We start from the raw sequence: 24,959 nt of genomic DNA on the forward strand, positions 1-24,959 counted from the left end.
AGCGAGCAGCCGTGCACCAGAGCCTCCCCCACTCTCCGACCGCTGCAGGGCTGTGCCGCCTCTCCCCCTGGGGCCTGGGGCCTCAGAGACCCGCCCCGAGCAAGCCCAGAGGATTCGAAGACCCGCCCCGAGCAAGCCCAGAGGATTCGAGGGTTCGTAACCGCTTCCAAATGAAAAAAAACCTGCGCATCCAGTTGCAGCCCGCCTGGTGCATGACTGTACCTCTGATTTTGGCGCCTCTGTAGCTCCTACTCAGTCTCACTGCGCTTTCTTTCCTTCCAGTTGTAGAGCTTCCACTGGGCCAACTTCCCCATGGTTCTGAGTGGTGGTTGTTTGTCTTATAGTTGGTAGTTTCAATGATGTTGTGGGAGGCAGCACGCACAGGTCTACTCCCTACGCCGCCATCTTGGTTTTTTTCTGTGTTTGGCTTTCTGATCATAGCTACTTCTCTCTCCTAGAGGTTCCCACTTGGTTTCTACACTAATCACATATATTTTTCCTTTAGTTTTTAGAACTATATATACATCCTTAAACAGCATAGATTTAAATTTTTTCTTTTATAGTTTCTACATTTGGTAGTATGCTTATGTCTTACCCAGTACAAGATTATATACCTAGTCATATATATTGCACTCTAATTTTTTACTTAAAAATGTGAAACATAACACATATCAAAAATTGCATAAAACTGTCGTACTGGTTTGGCTCAGTGGATAGAGCGTCGGCCTGCGGACTGAAAGGTCCTGGCTTCGGTTCCGGTCAAGGGCATGTACCTTGGTTGAGGGCACATCCCCAGTGGGGGGTGTGCAGGAGGCAGCTGATCAATGTTTCTCTCTCATCAATGTTTCTAACTCTCTATTCCTCTCCCTTCCTCTCTGTAAAAAATCAGTAAAATGTATTTTTTTAAAAAATTGCATAAAACATAAATTGTACAATTTGAAATATTGTAAATACAGTAATTCACCCAGGGAAAGAGATAGAACCTTGCTAACACCCTAGAAACCCATCACAATCTCTTTTTTTTCTGGTGCTCCTGACTTTTAATCACTTCCTTGCTCTTCTTTAGCTTTATTATCTATATCTAAATATGCATTCCTAATCAATATAGTTAACTTGTTTCTTTTGATCTTTCTATAAATAGAATTATAGTTTCTATTATTTTCTGTTTAGTCAATATTTTGTTAATAATGTTATAGTTCTTGCCCTAGCCAGTTTGGCTCAGTGGATAGAGCGTCAGCCTGTGGACTCAAGGGTCCCAGGTTCGATTCCCGTCAAGGGCATGTACCTTGGTTGCGGGCACATACCCGGTAGGGGATGTGCAGGAGGCAGCTGATCGATGTTTCTAACTCTCTATCCCTCTCCCTTCCTCTCTGTAAAAAAATCAGGGGAGTTGGGGCACCGCCCCCTGTCACACACAGAGCAGGGTGGATCAGGGGGTTGGGGCGCTGCACCCCGTCACACACAGAGCAGGGCCCGTGGGGGGCAGGTTGGGGTGCCGCACCCTGTCACACACAGAGTAGGGCCAATCAGGGGGTTGAGGCGCTGCACCCTGTCACACACAGAGCCGTAGGGCGATCAGGAAGTTGGGGAGCTCCCCCCTATCAGGCATAGAGCAGGGCTGATCAGGGGGTTGGGGCGCCTTCCCCTGTCATGAACAGAGCAGGGCGGATAGGGAGGTTGTGGCCCCGCCCCCTGTCACACACAGAGCCGCAGGGCGATCAGGGGGTTTGGGCGCTGCCCCCTGTCATGCCGCTCCAGGGGCCAGGAGGCCTTGCAGCTCTGCTGATCCCGGTGCTGGGTGGCATATTACCCTTTTACTATATAGGATAGAGGCCTGGTGCATGGGTGGGGGCCGGCTGGTTTGCCCTGAAGGGTGTCCTGGATCAGGGTGGGGGTCCCCACTGGGGTGCCTGGCCAGCCTGGACGAGAGGATGATGGCTGTTTGCAGCTGGTCACACACCCTTCAGGGTGGGGGTCCCCACTGGGGTGCCTGGCCAACCTGGGTGAGGGGCTGAGGGCCATTTTCAGGCTGGCAGGTGACTGAAGCTCCCAACCTGTCTTTTTTTTCTTTTTTTTAAAATTCTGGGCCAGCTTTAGCTCTGAGGCCTCGCCTGCTGAAAGCAGGTATCTGGTTTGTTTGGGTTCTATAATCGAAACACTGTATCAACTCCAGCTCTGAGATCCCGGTGGGCTGAAAGCAGGTTTCTGGGGTTTTGTTTAGCTTCTATATTTGTAACAATGTTTCAAACTGCAAGCTCAGAGGCCGGCAAGGCAGGCGGGGAACGTTGGTTTTCTCCCTCACTGAAGCAAGCAAGCCTCATTTTAGCTTCAAGCTGCCTGGATGCCGGCTGCCATCTTGGCTGGCAGTTAATTTGCATATATCCCTGATTAGCCAATGGGAAGGGTAGCAGACATATGGCTAATTACCATGTTTATCTTTTATTAGATAGGACTAGAGTCCTGGTGCACAAAATTCATGCACTCGAGGGAGGGGATGATCCCTCAGTCCAGATTGCAAGAGAGTGCAGGCCAGGCCGAGGGACCCAACCAGTGCACAATTGGGGCTGGGGATGGATACAGGAGGTTGGCTAGCCAGGGAGGGACCGTGGGAGGGCTCCAGAGCGTGTCCAGCCTGTCTCACTCAGTTTGATCGGCCAGACCCCAGCAGCAAGCTAACCTACCAGTTGGAGTGTGCACATCATAGTGACTGGTTGACAGGTCGACTGCCTCCTGGTGGTCAGTGAACGTCATAGCAACTGATTGACTGGTCCACTCTCTGCCTGCTGGTGGTCAGTGCATGTCATAGTGAGTGGTTGAGCGTCCTTAGCATATCATTAGCATATTACGCTTTGATTGGCTGAACAGACGACTAGATGACTGGACACTTAACATATTAGGCTTTTATTATATAAGATTAAACCCAAAACCTTCAATTTACCTTTGAATCTATATTTCAAGTTTTAAAAATTACAGCACTGCATATGGATCAATGAAAGCTATAGGGGGTAAAAATATTCAACTTCTCTACTCAGGTAAATCTATTGGTTTTAAAGGTGTTTTTTTTTTCCTTTGCCATTTATTCCTAAATTCTTTCTGGACAATATCTGTAGACTAACTATAGGCAAAAAAGGTGGTAACATTATTTTGTGTAACAAAATATAAATGCTACAATCTTTGTCACCAAAAATTTAAAAATCAAGTACATAAGAATAAAATATATAAAATTATTTAGAATCAAAATTACAGAAAAGGCTTGCTGTATATTTGGTCACCTTTTTTAGTCATGTACAAGGAGGAACAAGAATACCTTATATTAAATCATCTACAAATAAAATTTTTTTAAAGCTTTATTTTCTGTATAGAAGTCTGCAATTATGTGTTATGAGGTCAAATAAATCTTGCAGCTACTGAAATACCCATCTTATTTGGGTGATATAAAATATCAATTAATCTGAGTCAAATTGAAATTTGAAAGAGTATTAGAAGTTGTTGGCTCTTCTCTTTTTCATATTGCCGTAAATTTTCTGTATGGTGTATTATATATGGAGTTTCTTTTTTGTAGGAATCCAAACGCCGAATGAATTACTTTTTAGATGTTTTTATATTTCCTCAAGAAGATTTAGCTTTGAATTCAGCTGTTCTTTTGTGGCCTTGGAAAATTTATCCCATCTTTGATGAAAATGATGAGGTAAATATATTTTTCAGTGTATATTTTATTTTCTGACATTTTTTAAAATATACTTTATTGATTTTTTACAGAGAGGAAGGGAGAAGGATAGAGAGTTAAAAACATTGATGAGAGAGAAACATCAACCAGCTGCCTCCTGCACACTCCCCACTGGGGTTGTGTGTCCGCAAGCAAGGTACATGCCCTTGACTGGAATTGAACCTGGGACCCTTGAGTCCGCAGGCCAGTGCTCTATCCACTGAGCCAAACTGGTTAGGGCTGTTTTCTTACATTTTAAGCATAGTGTTTATTCAGTTTTCATACATACTTGCTGTCTACCTTTAAAAAGTAACTTCATGTGTCAATATGAGTTTGGGACTAGCAACATTTATGGCCCTGCAGGCTTAGGACAGGCTGTTAGGCTTAACTCACAGTAAGAAATGAGACTAATGTTAAAGAAGTCAGAACTATGATATAACTTGATAATAACAATAAGTACTACACTAAGTTTTTTCCGTTTATTAAATAATTTAATACAAAAATCACAGGTAATCTTTTTTTCTCATTTCATAGATGAGAAAAATAAGTCTCAGAGAAGTTAAATAACTTGTTCAATATCACAGGGATAAGAAGTAGCAGAATCAGGATTCTGAATATAGTTTAGATTTTGAAAAAGTTTTATTGTTATCCAGTTTCTTCTAAATTGGAAAGTGAGATGGTATTATAATAATGAAAAGTCAGGTAAACTAAAGTTCTAATCTAGATTTTGACTTTTATGGTTTTATGACATTGGAGTTGCCTCTTAACTTCTGTAAGCCTAGGTTTTTTCATCTCTGAAATGAGAATAATAATACCTGTGGTAATGTAGATAATAAATGGTAGCTTTTTAATTATTATCCTAGAATCGATAAATAGTGAAATTATATCTGATTAATAAATAACAATTGTTACAGACACTTTGGAAATCTAGGAAAATTTTTGTATGGTTTATTCTTTGCATTTTAATATCAGTCAGTGTTTTGTTTTTGCTTCTTTAATAGTTATGACTAAACAAAGCATTAAGATTTCTGATTTGATAACTCCTTTGTAACAAAATAATTAACATGATTTAATTGTCTTTTAAAAAGATCATTGAAGTTGCTAAACACAAAAAAGAAAATGAGTTAATAGCCAAGAGAGAGAAACTGATTTTGGAACTAGAAAAGGAATCACGCCGCATGGAAGAGTTTGCAGAATTTGCAGAACTGGACCGCATGCAACAGGTTTGATAAATATATAAGACAATAGTTATGGCTGGTTCATAGATTAATACAGGACATGTTTACATAAGCTTAAGAAAAATGTGTGCTTACCATGACAAGCAAGAGCCTGACTCAGGGGCCTAGAACTGATACTTTTTATATGATCTTTTTTGTGGCTTAGTTTTCTAAGATATAACCATACTTTTTGCTATCATAGTAATGTTATAAAGTTGATAAAGTTTCTATATAACATTACATGGATATTTTTTGAGATAAAAATTAATTATTTGTTTTCAGTATGTGACCGATGTAAGACAACTGCAAAAACGTATTCAGGAATCTGAAGAAGCAGTTCAGTTTATTAATAAAGAAGAAGAACTTTTCAAGTGGGAAGTGACAAAATATCCTGAATTGGATAAATTGAAAGTTAACATTGAGCCCTATCAGAAGTTTTTTAATTTAGTCTTGAAGTGGCAACGAACAGAAAAACGGTAATTTCATAAATATAAATGTCATAAAAATAAAGCAAATGATGTAAAAGGATTCATAAAATGAACATACTAGCATATTGATTTTTTTGGTTTTGTTAGTTAAGTGTTTAAAGTAAGACTTATTTATTTGAAAGAGAACCAAGTATCCTAAAGGAGAAGCATCAAATATTACTAAAGTATCTACCTAAGCTTACTAATGCATATGATATCTAAAATATAACTTAGGTTTTCCAGATGTGATTCTTTTTTTAATGCAGGTAGTTAATCTGACGAATGTTCACACCAAAAATTAGAAGTATGGATTCAAATCTACATTTTATTTTGATACTATTAGTTATCCATTTGCAGTCTGGTGCATATTTTAGCGATGCAGCATAGCTGAACTGATAGCTGAACTGATGGTTTTAATCTTGTCTCTCTACCATCAGCTCTATCTGTGTGACTAAGAAAACCTGTTGACACTCTTGCCCTCATTTGTTTCTTTTATTTTTTTCCCCCACAGGCAGTGGCCCCTAAGAAGGAGGCATTCTTTTTATTTTTTTATTTTTTGTGCCCGTGACCGGAATCGAACATTGGAACCTTCAGTCCACAGGCCAACGCTCTATCCACTGAGCCAAACCAGCCAGGGCTGTTTCTCTTTTAAAATGAGAGGTCTAGCTTAATGAATCCCTAAGGTTCCTTCAAACACCAAACGTCTCTGAGTTTAATACTGTTTTTTTCTTTTCATTCAGGTGGATGGATGGAGGGTTTTTGGATCTTAATGGGGAAAGCATGGAAGCTGATGTAGATGAATTTTCCCGAGAGATTTTTAAGACACTGAAATTTTTCCAAGTGAAACTGAAGAAGGAATTACAAGAAAAAAGAAAGTTAGCAAAAAGACGATCTCTAGGAGAAGAGAGAATTGAAGAAGAACCAAAAGAGAATCCTACTATTAATATGTGCTCTACAGTAATGGAGAACATAAAAGTTTTTAAGGTATGAACACACTTAATGATATTTTCAAAAGCCCTGGAAGAGAGAGCTCTTCACATCATCAAGTGTTAATGAAGAGAAATAGATTTAGAAGCAAAACCAAAGGTGAATCCAGAACCTGAATCCAATGCTTCATTCTTTCCTGATGAAATCATCAAAATGAATTCCTTCATGGAACAATACTTAACAAAAATAAAAGACTATAACAACTAGCTACAATGATATAGAGAGAGGATAAAAAAAATTAATAGGACAGACCAGTTAGCCTATACAAAGGGCAGCAACACAGGGTGACATTACTTAATTAGAAAAGTTTTGGAGTCACGCTACCTAGGTTTATGTCACGCTACCTAGGTTTTTATCACACTACCTAGCTTTATTCTGCATATATAGCTTCTTGTACCTTAGTCACCTCATTTATAAAGAGAGGATAATAGTTTTATGATAGTTAATATTGCATCTACCTTCCCAAGGCAATAATGACAGTGGTTCTAATGTAGTGCCAAGTTTCTACAGTCAATATACTTGAGTGCCAACTCTGTGATGGGATTTTGAGTATTGTTTCTGTCCGTGTCTAGCGCTCTGAGATTCCATGAGCTGTATGAAAAAATTTTTAACTATTTAAAATTATTTTCAATGTTTAATGTATTTGTATGGTTTGAAAAAATAGGAAAATATATATCTGAAAAGTTTCTTTCCAAAGTTTTTCACCCACGTAACTCAGGTTACCAGTGTTATTACTTTCTTTTGTATATTTCCACAGTTTTGTTACACATATAATGATGTGAATATATGTTTTTTATCCTTTCATCTTTTTACATAAAATATATCACACTATAGGTATTATTTCCCCCTTTGTTTGATTAATTTGTCTTGGAGGCCTTTTCTCATGGTATATAGAGGTTTTACATACTTGTTGAGCAGTTGAATAGAATTAGTCTTTTTGTTTTCTCTCCAGCCTCATAAGGAGGTGCTCTCCACACAGGTTCGCACTACTTCTCTCAGCTTCTTCATGGGTGAGAAAATAATGAATTTTTAATGAAGCTAAATTTATCCACTTTGAGAGTATGTTTTTTCTACTTTATATGTGTTAAAAATTATTTATTTAACAAATACTTATTGAGTGACTGTTCTATCATGTTCTGATGAATCCTGGGGAATATGATGGCAAGCAAAAACAGGTGATGGTAATAATACTGGAAGGTTAAAACCAAAGTCTGTTTTTTTTTCTTTATTGATTAAGGTATTACATATGTGTCCTTATCCTGCCATTGCCCGCCCCCCCCATTCATGCCCTAACCCCCCTGGTGTCTGTGTCCATTGGTTAGGCTTGCATGCATACAAGTCCTATGGTTGGTCTCGCCCCCTTACCCCTTCCCTTCCCTACCATCACTCTGAGGTTTGACGGCCTGATCGATGCTTCTCTGTCTCTGGATCTATTTTGTGTGTTTTTTTTCATCACTTTATATTGGTCATTATATTCCACAAATGAGTGAAATCATATGATATTTATCTTCCTCTGACTGGCTTATTTCACTTAGCACCGTGTTGAGCAAACTGTGGCTCGCGAGCCATATGCGGCTCTTTGGTCCCTTGAGTGTGGCTCTTCCACAAAATACCACATGTGGGTGCGCACGTACAGTGCGATTGAAACTTCGTGGCCCATGCATAGAAGTCGGTTTTTGGCCTGGGCGAGTCTATTTTGAAGAAGTGCTGTTGATATTTGGCTCTGTTGACTAATGAGTTTGCCGACCACTGGCTTAGCATAAACAACCAAAGTCCTTAATAATCAAAATTAAAAGTTGGATATTCTACGGTTCTCCAGTTGTTGTTGTTTTTTTTAATATTTTTTATTGATTTTTTACAGAGAGGAAGGGAGAGGAATAGAGAGTTAGAAACATCAATGAGAGAGAAACATCGATCAGCTGCCTCCTGCACACCCACCACTGGGGATGTGCCTGCAACCAAGGTACATGCCCTTGACCGACGCTCTATTCACTGAGCCAAACCGGTGCTGGCGGTTCTCCAGTTTTTAAAAAATAACTTTATTAAATTATTATTTGCAAAAAACCAAAAACATGACTGTCATACAAAGATAAAAATAAATATGTCAAATATTCTATCCTACTTATTAATTAATGAGAGAACCAGTAAGATGGTAAGTCTGGTTCAAAGAACATTTGAGGAGCTGAGTACTTACAGGCAATTTAATAAAGGAATGTTAGGAAAAGATTGGTAGTATTCATAATATACCATAACAATATGCCATTATACCATTTGAAGTTTTTTTTTTTATTAGTTATAAGTTACTTGCATCTATACTGGACAAAAAGCTTAGGCAAGTTTGGGTCTTTTGTGGTTTTATATAAATTTCAGGATTTGTTCTATTTTTGTGGAAAATGCCATTGGTATTTTGATAGAGATTGCATTAAATCTGTAGATTGCTTTGAGTGATAAGGACATTTAAAAAATATCCTTTCAATCCATGAGCAGAGTATATCCTTCCATTTATTTGTGTCATCTTCAGTTTCTTGCATCAATGTCTTATAGTTTTCAGAATACAGGTCTTTTACCTTCTTGGTTAAATTTATTGCTAGGCATTTTATTCTTTTTTGGCAATTGTAAATTGGATTGTTTTTTAAAAGAATCTCTCTTTATAATAGTTTGTTATTAGTGTATAGAAGTGCAGGTTTCTGAATATTAATTTTGTATCCTTCAACTTTAGTGAATTCATTTATTCTAATAGTTGTTGTAATCTTTAGGGTTTTCTATATATAGTTTCATGTTATCTGAAAATAGTGACAGTTTTGCTTTTCCTTTCTAATTTGTATGCCTTTTTTTTTCTTGTCTGATTTCTGTGGCTAGGAACTCTGTACTGTGTTTAATAAAAGTGATGAGAGTGAGCATCCATATCTTGTTACTGATCTTAAGGGAAAAGCTTTCAGTTTTCACCATTGAGTATAATGTTAGTTATGGGTTTGTCATATATAGCCATGTTGGGGTATGTTCTCTCCATACCCACATTGTTGAGTTTATTTTTTATCACAAGTGGATGTTTAATTTTGTCAAATGCTTTTCAGAATCTATTGAGATGATCTTATGATTTTTTGTTTTGTTGTAATTGTCACCTGAGGATATTTTTTCCATTGGCTTTTCAAGAGAGGGAGGGAGGAAGGGAGAGAGCAAGAGAGAGAGAGAGAGAGAGAGAGAGAGAGAGAGAGAGAGAGAGAGAGAGAGAGAGAGAGTTCTTTACATGAGAGAGACGCATTGATTGCCTCCCGTCTGTATCCTGACCAGGGCAGGGATGAACCTGCAATTAATATATGTGCCCTTGACCTGGAATCAAACCCACGAATATCTTTCCATAACTTTCCACAGTTTCTTTTCTGAGCCACCTCAATGTCTTGCTGTTTGTTTCACTTGCCTTTGAGATGATCCTTTGACTTAAACTCAAGAGTCTGGAAAATGTATTCGGTCCTGTCTTTAAAAAAAAAAAAGACAAATATAATTTCCAGGACTTTTTCCCCAGCTCCTACACTCTTTTTAAGCTCTCACTAACTGTAACCTCTTATTTCACGCACTTTTTTCCTCCTATAGTCAACCAACTTGGCATCAGAAGTCAATTAAGAATGAATTAATTAAAAAAAAAGTTTAAATCCTCACCTGAGGATATTTTCCCATTGATTTTTAGACAGAGTGGAAGAGAGAGGGAAAGCAGAGAGAAATATCTATGTGATAGAAACACATTGATTGGTTGCCTCCTGCATGAGTCCTGACCATGGCCTTCGCTAGGGAGGAGCCTGCAACCAAGATATGTACCCTTGACTGGAAATGAACCTGGGGCCCTTTGGTCTGCGAGCCAACGCTCTTTGGTCCACTGAGCCAAACTGGCTAGGGCTAAAATACATTTTAAACATTAATGAAAGGTAGCTGAGGCCCTGACTGGGTGGCTCAGTTGGTTGGAGCATTATCTATACACCATAAGTTTGTGGGTTTGATCCCTGGTCAGGATACATACCTAAGTTGTGGGTTTGATCCTTGATCAGGGCATGTACAGAAGACAACTGACCAATGTTTCTCTCTCACATCAATATTTTTTCTTCTCTCTCTCTCTTCCTCTTTCTTAAGTCAATTAAAAAACAACATACACACCAAAAACATATCCTCGAGTGAGGATTAAAAAAAAAAAGGAAGCCAGGATTTTGATAGGGATTGCATTGAACTTATAGATTGACTTGGAAAATATTGCCATCATAATAATATTAATTCTTACAATGTATGAACATGGAATGTCTTTCTATTTATTTAGGTTTTCTTTTTTATATATATATTTTTTTTATTGATTAAGATATTACATATGTGTCCTTATCCCCACGTTACCCTCTACCCCCCCACTCCCCGCTCATGCCCTCACGCCCCCCGTTGTCCGTGTCCATTGGTTAGGCCTATATGCTTGCATATAAGTCCTTTGGTTGATCTTTTCCCCTTACCCCCACCCTCCCCTACCTTCCCTCCAAGGCCTGACAGTCCAATCAATGCCTCTCCATCTCTGGATCAGTCCTTGTTCATCAGTTTATGTTGTTCATTATATTCCACAAATGAGTGAGATCATGTGGTATTTATCCACTCTCCAGTTCCATCCATGCTGTGGCAAATGGTAAGAGTTCCTTTTTCTTCTTCCTCTTCTTAAAGAATACCTTTCAGCATTTCATATAATGCTGGTTTGGTGGTGATGAACTCCTTTAGCGTTTTCTTATCTGTGAAGCTCTTTATCTGACATTCTACTCTGAATGATAGCTTTGCTGGATAAAGTAATCTTGGTTGTAGGTTCTTGGCATTCATCACTTTGAATATTTCTTGCCACTCTCTTCTGGCTTGCATGGTTTCTGTTGAGAAATCAGCTGATAGTCGTATGGGTAATCCCTTGTAGGTAATAACTGACTGTCTTTCTCTTGCTGCTTTTAAGATTCTCTCTTTGTCTTTTGCTCTTGGCATTTTAATTATGATGTGTCTTGGTGTGGTCCTTTTTGGGTTCCTTTTGTTTGGGGTTCTCTGCGCTTCCTGGACTTATAAGTCTATTTCTTTCACCAGGTAGGGGAAGTTTTCTGTCATTATTTCTTCAAATAGGTTTTCAATATCTTGCCCTCTCTCTCCTTCTGGTATCCCTATAATTCTGATGTTGGTATGCTTGAAGTTGTCCCAGGGGCTCCTTACACTATCTTCATATTTTTGGAATCTTTTTTCTTTTTTCTTTTTTGGTTGGGTATTTTTTGTTTCTTTGTATTTCAAATCTTTGACTTGATTCTTGGGATCCTCTTGTCTGCTGTTGGATCTCTGTATATTATTCTTTATTTCAGTCAGTGTATGCTTAATTTCTAGTTGGTCTTTTTTCATATCCTCGAGGGTCTCACTAGATTTATCGAGGGTCTCACTAAATTTATCAGCGGTTTCCATAAAATTCTTGAAAAACCTTATAAACGTGGCCTTGAACTCTGTATCCAGTCGTTTGCTTTCCTCCATTTCTGTCATTTGTGACCTGTTTCTTTGTCTCTGCATTTTTTATGCTTCCCTGTGTTGGTAGAGTGGTTTTGTGTGCTAGGTGTCCTATAGGGCCCAGTGGCTCAGCCTCCCCAGTTACCTGAGGTGGACACTCTTGGTGCACCCCCTTGTGGGCTTTGTGCACAGTCTTGTTGTAGTTATGCCTTGATAGTTGTAGGATCACTGGGAGGAATTGACCTCCAGGCCAATTGGCAGTGAGAATCAGCTGTGTCTGCAGTGGGAGAACTTCTGTGCTGAAGACACCCCTCTGGGACAAGACTTGCTTCAGTGGGGTTTTGGTGCTCACTGAGTCTGCACCCTGAGTGTGTCCCTTATGGATCTGAGGAGTTGTAATCTGGATGGTCCCCCTCTGACAACTGGGTACACTGGCTCTTGGATCTAAGGAGGTGCTAATTTAGCCTCTGCCTGAGGTTACACAGCAGGAGCTACGAAGAGAACTGCAGATTCCCCTTCCTTTTTTGGAGTTTGGGGGTACCCTGGTGAGGCCTAGCTGTGAAGCAATGCAAGCTGCTGTGGGGCCTTGGGCCTTCTCTTGGAAGTTCTGGGACTGTCTGGCCCAGCTGCAGTTAGGTAATTTTCAGGTTGCAAAGGGCTGGGGCATTCATATGTAAAAGCCTCTGCCAAAGCCTGGGTGGGGTGGGGTCTCAGGGAATCAAAGGGCGGAGCAAGGAACTATGGCGGATTCTCAGCCCTGCCCTAAGGGGCTGTGCGTCTCAGTGTCCTGGTAATTGCTGCAAGCACCTCTGAGGGAAAGCTGACCTCAAGTTCCGAGTTCTGCCCGCTGCCAGACAGTCCAGTTTCTCCCCGTATGTGTCCTGGGTCCCCAGAGACTTCCCGGAACCGGAGTTCAGAGCAGTCCGGAGCTTGTGACTCCCTCCCGATTCAAAAAGACAGTCACGTTCTCAGGTGCCAGCCCCTTTCTGCGCGCGCGAGCCTCCGTACCTCTGCACTTTACTTCCGCAGCTCCTCTGGCTCTCAGTGTGCTTTTCTTTCCTTCTAGTTGTAGAATTTCCACTCCGTCAGCCTTCCTGTAGTTCTGGATGATGTCCGTTTTGTCTATATGTTGTTTTTTTGAAGTTGTTGTGGGAGGCAGCAATTTCCCGGTGTTTGTTTATGCCGCCATCTTAGTTTCTCCTATTTAGATTTTCTTTAATTTCTCATAAAAATATTTGTAATTAACAGTGTATAAGTCTTGTACTTCTTGTATACTTCTTTTTTTTAAAATAAATTTTATTGATTTTTTACAGAGAGAAAGGGAGAGAGAGAGAGAGTCAGAAACATCGATGAGAGAGAAACATCGATCAGCTGCCTCCTGCACATCTCCTACTGGGGTTGTGCCCGCAACCCAGGTACATGCCCTTGACCGGAATCGAACCTGGGACCTTTCAGTCCGCAGGCCGACGCCCTATCCACTGAGCCAAACCGGTTCCGGCTCTTGTATACTTCTTGATGCTGTTGTACATGGGGTTTTCTCCTTACTTAAAATTTTGTATTGTTTATTTCTAGTTTATAGAAATACAATAGAGTTTTATAAATTGATATTGTATCCTGTAACCTTGCTGAACTCATTTATTAGTTCTCACAGTTTTTAAATGAATTCCTTAGGATTTTCTGTATACAAGATTATATCATCTGAAAATAGAGATAGTTTTTACTAGTACTTTTTCCTTTCCAAATGAAATGATTTTTATTTATTTATATTTTACTTAATTGTCTAGGATATTGACATTAGCTAGAATCTTCTAGCTCAGTATTTTCATCATCTGGGTCACACAAATTGACTTTTGACCCTCAGGGGTCTCCAACATGGTAGGAGAAATAGAGTATGGACAACTGGTTGTAATACAAAACATAATGAAGAAATTCTTAGGTAGAGGATAGCAGTATCCTGTGAGAGAATAGAACATGGAGCAATTAATTTTGCATTTGAAGAACAGATAAGGCTTTACTAAGGAGGTGACCAGAATATAAGTATGGTTTTGATGGGCTTGCTTTGAATTGAATTGGGAAAAGGAAAAGATAAGTAAGTGTTCTTTTTTAAAAATACATTTTTATTACCTAATATTTGAAGAATATATGTAAAAAGTATGTAACTTATAAAGTATAACAAGAAAATGAACACCCATTAACCCTTCCCTTTACTTGAAAGTTAGATAATCAATACTTCTACTTCTCTCTGTGTATTCCTTCCCTATTTTATTTAATACTCTTTACAGATAAGTGCAGTATAAATTCTGTGATTCTCTTGTGTTTTTAAAAAATCAATTTGTATATAACAATTCATAAAAATATATTGTGCACATGTAGTCTTCTGTGACTTGATTTTTTTTCACTTGATGTTATATTTCTAAGATTCCTCCACTTTCTTGGGTGTAAGTGTAGTTCCTTCATTTTCACTGGTAGAAATTATTGCTTACCTAATTTATTGATTTTCCTACTTACAGTCATGTGAACAAAAATCTCTCCCCTCATAATACTTACATTCTACTTACATTTCATATTTCTTCTTTTGTGAAGTTTCTATGTATGCCTTCAGAATCTTCTTCTGTCATTGTTTGGTTATTGTTTCTTTCTGTTGTTAATTTGTAGAATTTTTATAATAAATGCTGGATAATAACTCTTTGTCACTTATATAATAATGAATCCATCAATGCATGTCATTTATCTCTATTTTAGTTTTTTTCTTATAAGTTATATAGTTTCTCCAAAATAGCTTTGCACAGCTTTCATTTGATTTATCTGTAGGCACGTTATTTTGTTGTTGTTGCATTTGTAAATTGATATTTTTGTTAATTATATTTTTTATCTGAAGCTGGTATATAGAAGTTCTATTTAATTTTTATATTAAAATCCAGCCACTATACATAGACAGTAATCTGTGAACAATGTCAGTTTTTTCTTAATTTCTATTCTTAATATATTTTACTTATTTATATTAATTTCTTCATTGGCTGAGACCTCAATCTAGTGTTGAGGAGAAGTAGTCATAATTGGTATGCTTATCTTGTTTCTAGTTTTAAAGAAAATGTTCTAGACTGGAAACTATAAAAATCCTAGAAGAAAACATAGGCAGTAAAATCTCAGACATTTCTTTTTTTTTTTTTTTAATATTTTTTATTGATTAAGATATTACATATGTGTACCCTCTACCCCCCCCCTCTCCCCGCTCGCCCCCTCACCCCCCCGTTGTCCGTGTCCATTGGTTAGGCCTATATGCTTGCATATAAGTCCTTTGGTTGATCTTTCCCCCTTGCCCCCACCCTCCCCTACCTTCCCTCCAAGGCCCGACAGTCCAATCAATGCCTCTCCGTCTCTGGATCAGTCCTTGTTCATCAGTTTATGTTGTTCATTATATTCCACAAATAAGTGAGATCTTGTGGTATTTATCCGCTCTCCAGTTCCAACCATGCTGTGGCAAATGGTAAGAGTTCCTTTTTCTTCTTCCTCTTCTTAAAGAATACCTTTCAGCATTTCATATAATGCTGGTTTGGTGGTGATGAACTCCTTTAGCTTTTTCTTATCCGTGAAGCTCTTTATCTGACCTTCCATTCTGAATGATAGCTTTGCTGGATAAAGTAATCTTGGTTGCAGGTTCTTGCTATTCATCTCTTTGAATATTTCTTGCCACTCTCTTCTGGCCTGCATGGTTTCTGTTGAGAAATCAGCTGACAGTCGGATGGGTACTCCCTTGTAGGTAACTGACTGTCTTTCTCTTGCTGCTTTTAAGATTCTCTCTTTATCTTTTGCTCTTGGCATTTTAATTATGATGTGTCTTGGTGTGGTCCTCTTTGGATTCCTTTTGTTTGGGGTTCTCTGCGCTTCCTGGACTTGTAAGTCCATTTCTTTCACCAGGTGGGGGAAGTTTTCTGTCATTATTTCTTCGAAAAGGTTTTCAATATCTTGCCCTCTCTCTCCTTCTGGTACCCCTATAATTCTGATGTTGGTACGCTTGAAGTTGTCCCAGAGGTTCCTTACACTATCTTCATATTTTTTGAATCTCTTTTCTTTTTTCTTTTTCGGTTGGGTATTTTTTGTTTCTTTGCATTTCAAATCTTTGACTTGATTCTTGGGATCCTCTTGTCTGCTGTTGGAGCTCTGTAAAGTATTCTTTATTTCAGTCAGTGTATGCATAATTTCTAATTGGTCCTTTTTCATGACCTCCATGGTCTCACCATACTCCTTGAGGGATTCATTAAATTTATCGGCGGTTTCCATAAAATTCTTGACAAACCTTATAAACGTGGCCTTGAACTCTATATCCAGTCGTCTGGCCTCCTCCGTTTCTGCCACTTGTGACCTGTTTCTTTGTCTCCGCATTTTGGCTGCTTCCCTGTGTTGATAGAGTGGCCTGCGCGCCAGGTGTCCTGTAGGGCCCAGTGGCTCAGCCTCCCCAGTTACCTGGGGTGGACACTCTTGGTGCACTCTTGGTGCCTCGCTTGTTGTAGGATCACTGGGAGGAATTGACCTCCAGGCCAGTTGGCTGTGGGAAGCAGCTGTGTCTGAAGTGGGAGAATGGACCCCCTCTGACCACTGGGTACAGTGGCTCCTGGATCTAAGGAGGTGCTAATTCAGCCCCTGCCTGAGGCCACACAGCAGGAACTACGAAGAGGCTCAGCTGTGAAGCAATGCAAGCCGCTGCGGGGCCTTGGGCCTTCTCTTGGAAGTTCCGGGTCTGGCTGGCCCGGCTGCAGTTAGGTAATTATCAGGTTGCAAAGTTCTGGGGCATTCACATGCAAAAGCCTCTGCCGCAGCCCGGGTGGGGCCGGGTCTCAGGGAGTCAAAAGGGCGGGGAAAGAAGCTATGGCTGATTCTCCGCGCCCGGAGTCGCGCGTCTCAGTGTCCCGGCAATGGCTGCAAGCACCTCCGAGGGAAATCTGCCCCCAAGTTCGCTCGCTGCCGCCTGAGAGAGCAGCCTCTGCCCGTATGAGTCCTGGGTCCCCAGAGACTTCCCAGAACCGGAGATCAGAGCAGTCGGGGGCTTGTGATTCAAAAAGACAGCCGCGTCCTCAGGTGCCACCCCCTTTCCGCGCGCGCGAGCCGCCGCGTACCTCTGCACTCAGCCTCTGCAGCTCCTCTGGCTCTCAGCGTGCTTTTCTTTTCTTCTAGTTGTAGAAATTACACTCAGCCAGCCTTCCTGTTGTTTTGGACGATGTTTGCTCCGTCCTTTGGGCTAATTTTCAATTGTTGTGTGGGGCGACTATTTCCCGGTGTTTATCTATGCCGCCATCTTAGTTTCTCCTCTCAGACATTTCTTGTAGTAATGTTTTATATATCTATCTATCTATATCTATATCTATCTCTCCTCAGGCAAGGGAAACTAAATAAAAAATAAATGAGACTACATCAAATTAAAATGTTTTTGCACAGCAATGGAAAACTATCAGCAAAATAAAAAGACAACCCACTGAATGGGAGAACATATTTGCAGATACATCTGATTAGGGCTTAATATTCAAAATTTACGAAGAACTTATAAAACTCAACACCAAAAAGCCAAACAATCCAGTTAAAAAATGGGCAAAGGACCTGAATAGACACTTCTCCAAAGAGGACATACAGATGGCCCATAGACATATGAAAAGATGCTCGACGTCACTAATCATCAGAGAAATGCAAATTAAAACCACAATGAAGTATTATCTCACACCTGTCAGAATGGCTATCATCAGTAAATCAATAAACAAGTGTTGGTGAGGAATGTAGAGAAAAGAGAACCCTCATGTACTGTTTGTGAAAATGCAAATTGGTGCAGCCACTATGGAAAACAGTATGGAGTATCTAAAATAATTAAAAATGAAACTGCCTTATGACCCAGATTTCTCTTCTGAGAATTTATCTGAAAAAACCTGAAACACTAATTCGAAAGACTATAAGCATCCCTATGTTCATTGCAGTGTTATTTACAATAGCCAAGATTTGGAAACAGCCCAAGTGTCCATCAGTAGATGAGTAGATAAAAGAGCGATGGTACATTTACACAATAAAATATCACTCAGCCATAAAAAGAAAGTAAAAAAGAAAAAGTTTACCCTTTGCAGTAGAATGGATAGACCTAGAGAACATTATGCTGAGTGAAAGAAGCCAGTCAGGAAAGACAAGTACCATATGATTTCACTCATATGTGGAATTTAATGAGCAAAATGAACTAACAAGCATAATAGAGACAGACTCATAGAAAAAAAAAGTTCTGAAGTCAGTACTGTGAATGAAAAACTTAGTGTTTTTGTTGAATATCTAATTTTCATTTCCAAACATTATATTTTAGCATTTTTGTGCAGGATTTTTTCACCTTTCATGTTGTGTGTGTGTGTGTGCTTATATTATGTTATCTTATACTATATATTTCTGCATATAACATGTATAGCAACTTTGTACTTCTATAATAATGCAATAATTTTAATTACCATGGTTTTATCATATACTTTAATATCTGATAGAACATTTACTCCTCTTCTTTTTCACTGTTATAAATTTCCTGGCTATTTCTACATGTTTATTTGTGCAGATGAATTTTAGAATAATTTTGTTTGTCTTCCCCCTCCAAATTTAATTGGGATTTTAATTATTATTTAATTATTAATATTAATTATTTATTTATTAATTAGGGAAAGTCCAGGAGGTATTCTATTCTATTGTCTATTTCAGTACTGACAACAAGCTTTCATAGCAAATGCGTTTTTAAAACTATATCATCATTCTTTTTAGGAATTTTTAAATTGTTTAAAAAACTTTTCTAATTTAATTACAGTAAATATATTTAATTAATTCATTAAATATATTAAATAATTTTAAATGACACATTATTTTTATATTTTTACCATTAGGAAAATATCCCTACTGTCTCCATCCTATGCAATCCAGGAATGAGAGCACGTCACTGGAAGCAGATGTCAGAAATTGTAGGCTATGACTTGACTCCGGACTCTGGAACTACACTGAGAAAAGTTTTAAAATTAAACCTTTCACAATACTTGGAACAATTTGAAGTGATAAGTGCAGGTGCAAGCAAGGTGAACATGAAGATAAACTGAAATACTTTATTTAATGAGTTTATTAATCAAATAATTGTGTCTTTGCTGTGGTTGAATGCATAGCACTGGCTAGCAGTAGGTGGAGATGAGGGAAAGTGATAGAGGACCACTTCCCCTCCCACTCCCCCCACACACTTCCTACTTCCTTCTACTGAATACAAACTAGAAATGGCTCATTTGACCTCTTCTTAATTCTGCCACATTCTGATATGCATGGATGATATGCTAGTCTTGATATATAATCTTTCCATTAATAATATTGGGTGGATGTGTATGTGACATGTGATATGTTGTATGTATTCTAGCAGAATAACTATAGTCCTCTGGGGTTCTTGAAATACTCAGAAAGCATCTTCAGATTATAGACTGGAGAAAGGCTACTTTAGGGAAAGTCCAGGAGGTATTCTATTCTATTGTCTATTTCAGTACTGACAACAAGCTTTCATAGCAAATGCGTTTTTAAAACTATATCATCATTCTTTTTAGGAATTTTTGAATTGTTTAAAAAACTTTTCTAATTTAATTACAGTGTAGCCACAGATTATTTTAAGGCATATACTTACTGAATTTACAAGGGAAAGTCAATACAGTAAATAAGATTCTTTTTTCACAATCGCATTCTTTCTTCTTTCCTCCATTTTAGGAATTTTCATTAGAGAAGGCTATGCATACAATGATGGGAGTTTGGGATGATATTGCTTTTCATGTAAGTCTATATCGTGAAACTGGAGTCTGTATTCTTTCTTCAGTAGATGAGATTCAGGCTCTCCTTGATGATCAAATTATAAAAACTCAGACAATGAGAGGATCACCTTTCATTAAACCATTTGAAAAAGAGATCAAGGTATGTTAAACAGAATACCTCCTGGTCATTTGTAAAAATTGCAATCTTATTACATATACTAGAGGCCTGGTGCATGAAATTTGTGCATGAGGGGGGTCCGGGGGCGTCCCTCAGCCTGGCCTGCACACACTTCAATCCAAGACCCCTTGGGGGATGTCTGACTGCTAGACATCCCTCTCGCAATCTGGGACTGCTGGCTCCTAACCACTCACCTGCCTGCCTGCCTGATCGTCCCTAACTGCTCTCCCCTGCCAGCCTGATTGCTCCTAACTGCCTCTGCCTCGGCCCCTGCCACTGTGGCTTTGTCTGGAAGAAGTCTGGTCTAATTAACATATTACCCTATTATTAGTATAGATACTCTTGTGGAAATAAGTCAGTTTGTTGGATAGCTTTGGAGAAATGCAGGAGCAGATATTTAAAAATTCATGTGGAACTATATAGAACAGATCTGAGACATCAAGTCTAATGATTTTGAAAAGCACACGTTATGTTTTGTTAAAAAAATCAAATCCTGCCGAAACCAGTTTGGCTCAGTGGATAGAGCGTCAGCCTGTGGACTGGAAGGTCCCAGGTTCGATTCCGGTCAAGGGCATGTACCTGGGTTGTGGGCACATCCCCAGTAGGAGATGTGCAGGAGGCAGCTGATCGATGTTTCTCTCTCATCGATGTTTCTAACTATCTCTCTCCCTTCCTCTCTGTAAAAAATCAATAAAATATATTTTTAAAAAAATCAAATCCTGCTCAGCTGGTGTGGCTCAGTAGTGGAACACTGACCTATGAACTAGGAGGTCGAAGTTCGATTCCCAGTCAAGATGCATGCCCAGGTTGTGGGTTTGATCCCAGGTGTGGGGTGTGCAGGCAGCAGCCAATCAATGATCATCATTGATGTTTCTATCTCTCTCTCTCTCCCTTCCTCTCTGAAATCCATAAAAAAAATATTCTCCAATGACAACAATAGACTTGGAAGGAAAGCAGTTGGTATTATTAATTCTAACTTTAAACAGCCTAGTCCCTGTTCCATGCTATGTTCTTTTAACTTGTAGTGAAGTTCTGTATACCATGCTTTAATTCTATTTTTGAACAACTAGCTTGAGGGTCTGTTAGAATAATTTATGAATTATTTTTCACTTGAGAAAAAATAGTTGTATTTGAGACTATAAGATTATTTAATACTAGAGGCCTGGTCCACGAAATTCGTGCACTGGGGTGGGGGGTGGGGTCCCTCATCCCGGCCTGCATCCTCTTGCAGTCTGGGAGCCCTCAGGGGATGTCTGACGGATGGGCCTAAGCTGTCAGTTGGACATCGTTAGCGCTGCTGCAGAGGTGGGAGAGGCTCCTGTCACCGCTGCTGCGCTTGCCAGCTGTGAACTCGGCTTCTGGCTGAGTGGCTCTCCGGCGCAATGACCACCAGGGGGAAGCTCCTGTGTTGAGCGCCTGGTGGTCAGTGCATGTGATAGCGACCGGTCGTTCCACTGTTTGGTCGATTTGCGTGTTATCCTTTTATTATATAGGATCCTTATAGTTGATGTGGGTAAATACAGAAAGTAAACAAATTATAATAACTAACACCTTTATAGGTAGTATCAAAATTCTTACTGGGATTATATATAACAGGGAAAATAAAAACAACAAATGGATTTTTCCCCTTGTATTTATTGATTTTTAACTATACTGCTCTAGGCACTTTACATTTATCAGCCCATTTAATTTCCATAGCAGACTTTTAACATAGGCCCCTTTAATATCTGTATTCATAAATAAGGAAATAAGCCGAAACCGGTTTGGCTCAGTGAATAGAGCGTCGGCCTGCGAACTGAAGGGTCCCAGGTTCGATTCCGGTCAAGGGCATGTACCTTAGTTGTGGGCACATCCCCAGTGGGAGATGTGCAGGAGGCAGCTGATCGATGTTTCTCTCTCATCGATGTTTCAGGCTCTCTATCTCTCTCCCTTCCTCTCTGTAAAAAATCAATAAAATATATTTTAAAAAAAATAAGGAAATAAAAGCATAGGAGGTTTGCCCATCTAATAAATGACAGAGCTGGAATTCAAACCAGGGCCTGGTCAGCATGGCTCAGTGGTTGAGCATCAACCTGTGGGCCAGGAGGTTAGGGTTCTATTCCTGGTCAGGCCATATGCCCGGGTTATGAGCTCATATGCAGGAGGTGGCTGATCAATGATTCTCTTTCATCATGTTTCTGCCTTTCTCTCCCTCTCCCTTCCTCTCTGAAATCAATAAAAATATATTTTAAAGAAACCAAGGTAGATTGGTTTTAATTTAAGTATAGATGGTGTTTTTTATGAAAGACCTTGGCTCTTGATATTCAGAGTAGACAGAGTTGTGTTCTTCCAAAAGAACATAATGCTGTACATTTTCTCATGAATCAGGCTGACCTAGACTTTCCTGATATGTCTGCAGAAATTTCTTGTCTAACAAGGTAGAATTTACAAGATAAATTTAAAAGCTCTTTTAGAAGTTTAAAAACAATAAAATATGAGGTCTAATCTCTTGACATATTCGACCTTAGGCCAAATATTTAAGAACCAAAGAGAGATTATTTGAATGACTTCAACTAATGAAATATCTTACTGAGTCTTGGAGACCTGTGAGAGTAAGGAGACTCCCCCCCACCCCCCATTGTGTTGCTGTGGATCAGGGTTTTTCAACCTGGCACTAAAGACATTTTGGGTTAAATAATTCTTTGTTGTGAGGGTTGTCCTGTACATTGTAGGACATTTAGCTACAATATTCTACTAACTAGATATTAGTAGCACCCTCATCCCGTCGATTGTGACAAATGAGAATGTCTCCAGACATTGTCAAATGTTCCTTGGGATGGGGGACAAAATAGCCCCTAGGTTGATAACCATTGGTGTAGATCAGGATGCATTCCTGGATGCCTTTTGGATGTGGGTGGTTTACCTAGTGATTAGGAAATTGGTCTAAATAACTACAGTCATTTCCAATTGTGAGTTCTAATGATTTAGGAAAACGTCAGACCTCCTAGTGTTTTTCTAAACCCCTGTGAGACACCCATAAGTGATCTTGGGTTGTTGTGCATTGATTTAAAAATAACAGTAAAATTTAAATACACATTTATTGCTATAACTTATTATTTTTCTTTAATAACTGGAATTTAGTATACTATGTTTTTCATTAAGGCCTGGGAGGACCGTTTGATTCGAATACAAGAAACGATTGATGAATGGTTGAAAGTACAAGCTCAATGGCTATACTTGGAGCCCATTTTTTGCTCTGAGGATATCATGCAACAGATGGCAGAAGAAGGACGTCAGTTTCAGACAGTAGACAGACATTGGAGAGATGTTATGAAGTTTTGTGCAAAAGATCCAAAGGTGTAGTATTTGTTTTTTCTCTTGCAAATAAAGGGGAACCTTTATTTTGGGCTATTAAAAAAAGCGTTTGGCTTTTTCTGATTAAAAAAATCAAACATGCTCATTGTATAAAAACTGTAAAGTTCAGAAAAAATATAAGAAAGCATTAAAGCAATTTTACTTTTCAATTCATAAGATATACTACTTGTAATTCTTTTACATCAGATTTATTGGGGTGACATTGTTTAATAAGATTATATAGGTTTCAAGTATATATTTCTATGATACACGATCTGTATGTTGCACTGTGTGCAGACCACCCAATGTCAAATCATCTTCCAGATGTCACCATATGTTTGACCCCCTTTACCCTTTACTACCCCCAAACCCTTTCCTTCTGGTAACCACAGTACTGTTGTGTGTGTCTATGAGTTTTTATTTATTTTTCCTGTTTATTCATTGTTGCTTACAGTTTCATATCCCACATATGAGTGAAATCATAAGGTTCTTACCTTTTTTGACTAACTTATTTCACTTTAGCATGATATTCTCAAGTTCCATCCATGTTGTTGCAAATGGCAGTATTCATCTTTTCTTATGGCTAAGTAGTATTCCATTGTATATATGTACCACATCCTCTATCGAAGGACACTTTGGTTGTTTCCATGTCTTGGCCACTGTGAATAATGCTGCAATGATTATAGGGGTGCATATACCTTTGCTAAGAAATGTTTTCAACATTTTCGTGTAGATACCCAGAAGTGGGGTTGCTGGGTCATATGGTAACTCTATTTTTAGTTTTTTGAGGAGCCTCCATACTCTTCCATAATGGCTGTACTAGTTTACATTCCCACCAGCAATGGGAATCTTTCTTCACAACCTCTCCAACACTTTTTATTACTTGTTTTGTTGATAGTAGCCATTCTAACAGGTGTGAGAGGGTAGGACATTGTAGCTTTCATTGCCATTTCTCTAATTGATAATGAGTTTGAGCATCTTTTCATATATCTGTTGGCCATTTGTATGTCTTCTTGGGAGAAGTGTTCGGTCCTCTGCCCATTTTAAAATTGGATTATTTGTTTGGCATTGAGTTTTATGTGTTCTTTATATATTTTGGATATTAACTACTTACTGGATGGTAGAGCCGCTTCACATGTACATGTAACTCACTTCACATGTATATTTAACTCACTGATCCCATCCTCTTGTAAAATAAATAGTAAAATAAAATGAGAGAGAGAGAGAGAGAGAGAGAGAGAGAGAGAGAGAGAGAGAGAGAGAGAGAGAATAGTGCAGGTGATTCCACTCAATGTCTATATGCTTGGGAGTGAAGGGAAAAAATAATCTGAGGTTTTCTTAGTTGGTTGCATTTGTTCTCTCTCCCCTAGTGTGAGTATAGTACTTTGCTTAGTGTGAGTCTAATGTTAAAAGACATACTATGCATTTTTCATATACATATTATGCAAAGTTCATAGATAAAAGTCCACTTATAAAAATCTAGTATTCAACTTAAGAATTTGTTTCAATACTGGATGAAAAAGTAGCTGTGCTGGACTTACTGAGAGTAAACAGTATACTGATATTTATGAGTCACAAGGATTTTGCCATATATGTTGACTTTAGATCCTTTGTGAGACATGATTTACAGATCAGAAGTCAGATTTTTTTTTTCTGCAAAAGACCAGATGGTAAATATTTTGGGCTTTGTGAAACGTAGTTTTTCTTTTCTCTTTTTCCCCCCAACTAGTCAACTCTGCTGTCATTGTAGTGAGAAAGCAGCTGGACAATTCGTAACTGAATGGATGTGCCTATGATAAGTAA

General features: G+C 38.9%; 1 protein-coding gene across 1 annotated transcript in view; it reads left to right on the forward strand.

Annotated features, from left to right (window-relative positions):
* DNAH12 (dynein axonemal heavy chain 12) overlaps nucleotides 1–24,959 on the forward strand; it is a 244,444-nt gene that overhangs the window by 64,863 nt on the left and 154,622 nt on the right. Inside the window, exons 16-22 of the mRNA XM_081105960.1 lie at nucleotides 3,563–3,688; nucleotides 4,795–4,929; nucleotides 5,206–5,399; nucleotides 6,131–6,374; nucleotides 18,755–18,940; nucleotides 19,605–19,667; nucleotides 22,965–23,159. Of these exons, the coding sequence (XP_080962086.1) occupies nucleotides 3,563–3,688; nucleotides 4,795–4,929; nucleotides 5,206–5,399; nucleotides 6,131–6,374; nucleotides 18,755–18,940; nucleotides 19,605–19,667; nucleotides 22,965–23,159 (1,143 nt within the window). The remainder of the gene's footprint in view (nucleotides 1–3,562; nucleotides 3,689–4,794; nucleotides 4,930–5,205; nucleotides 5,400–6,130; nucleotides 6,375–18,754; nucleotides 18,941–19,604; nucleotides 19,668–22,964; nucleotides 23,160–24,959) is intronic.

This window comes from Myotis nattereri (genome assembly GCF_964212035.1).
Source record: "Myotis nattereri genome assembly, chromosome: 14".
Lineage (NCBI taxonomy): Eukaryota > Metazoa > Chordata > Mammalia > Chiroptera > Vespertilionidae > Myotis > Myotis nattereri.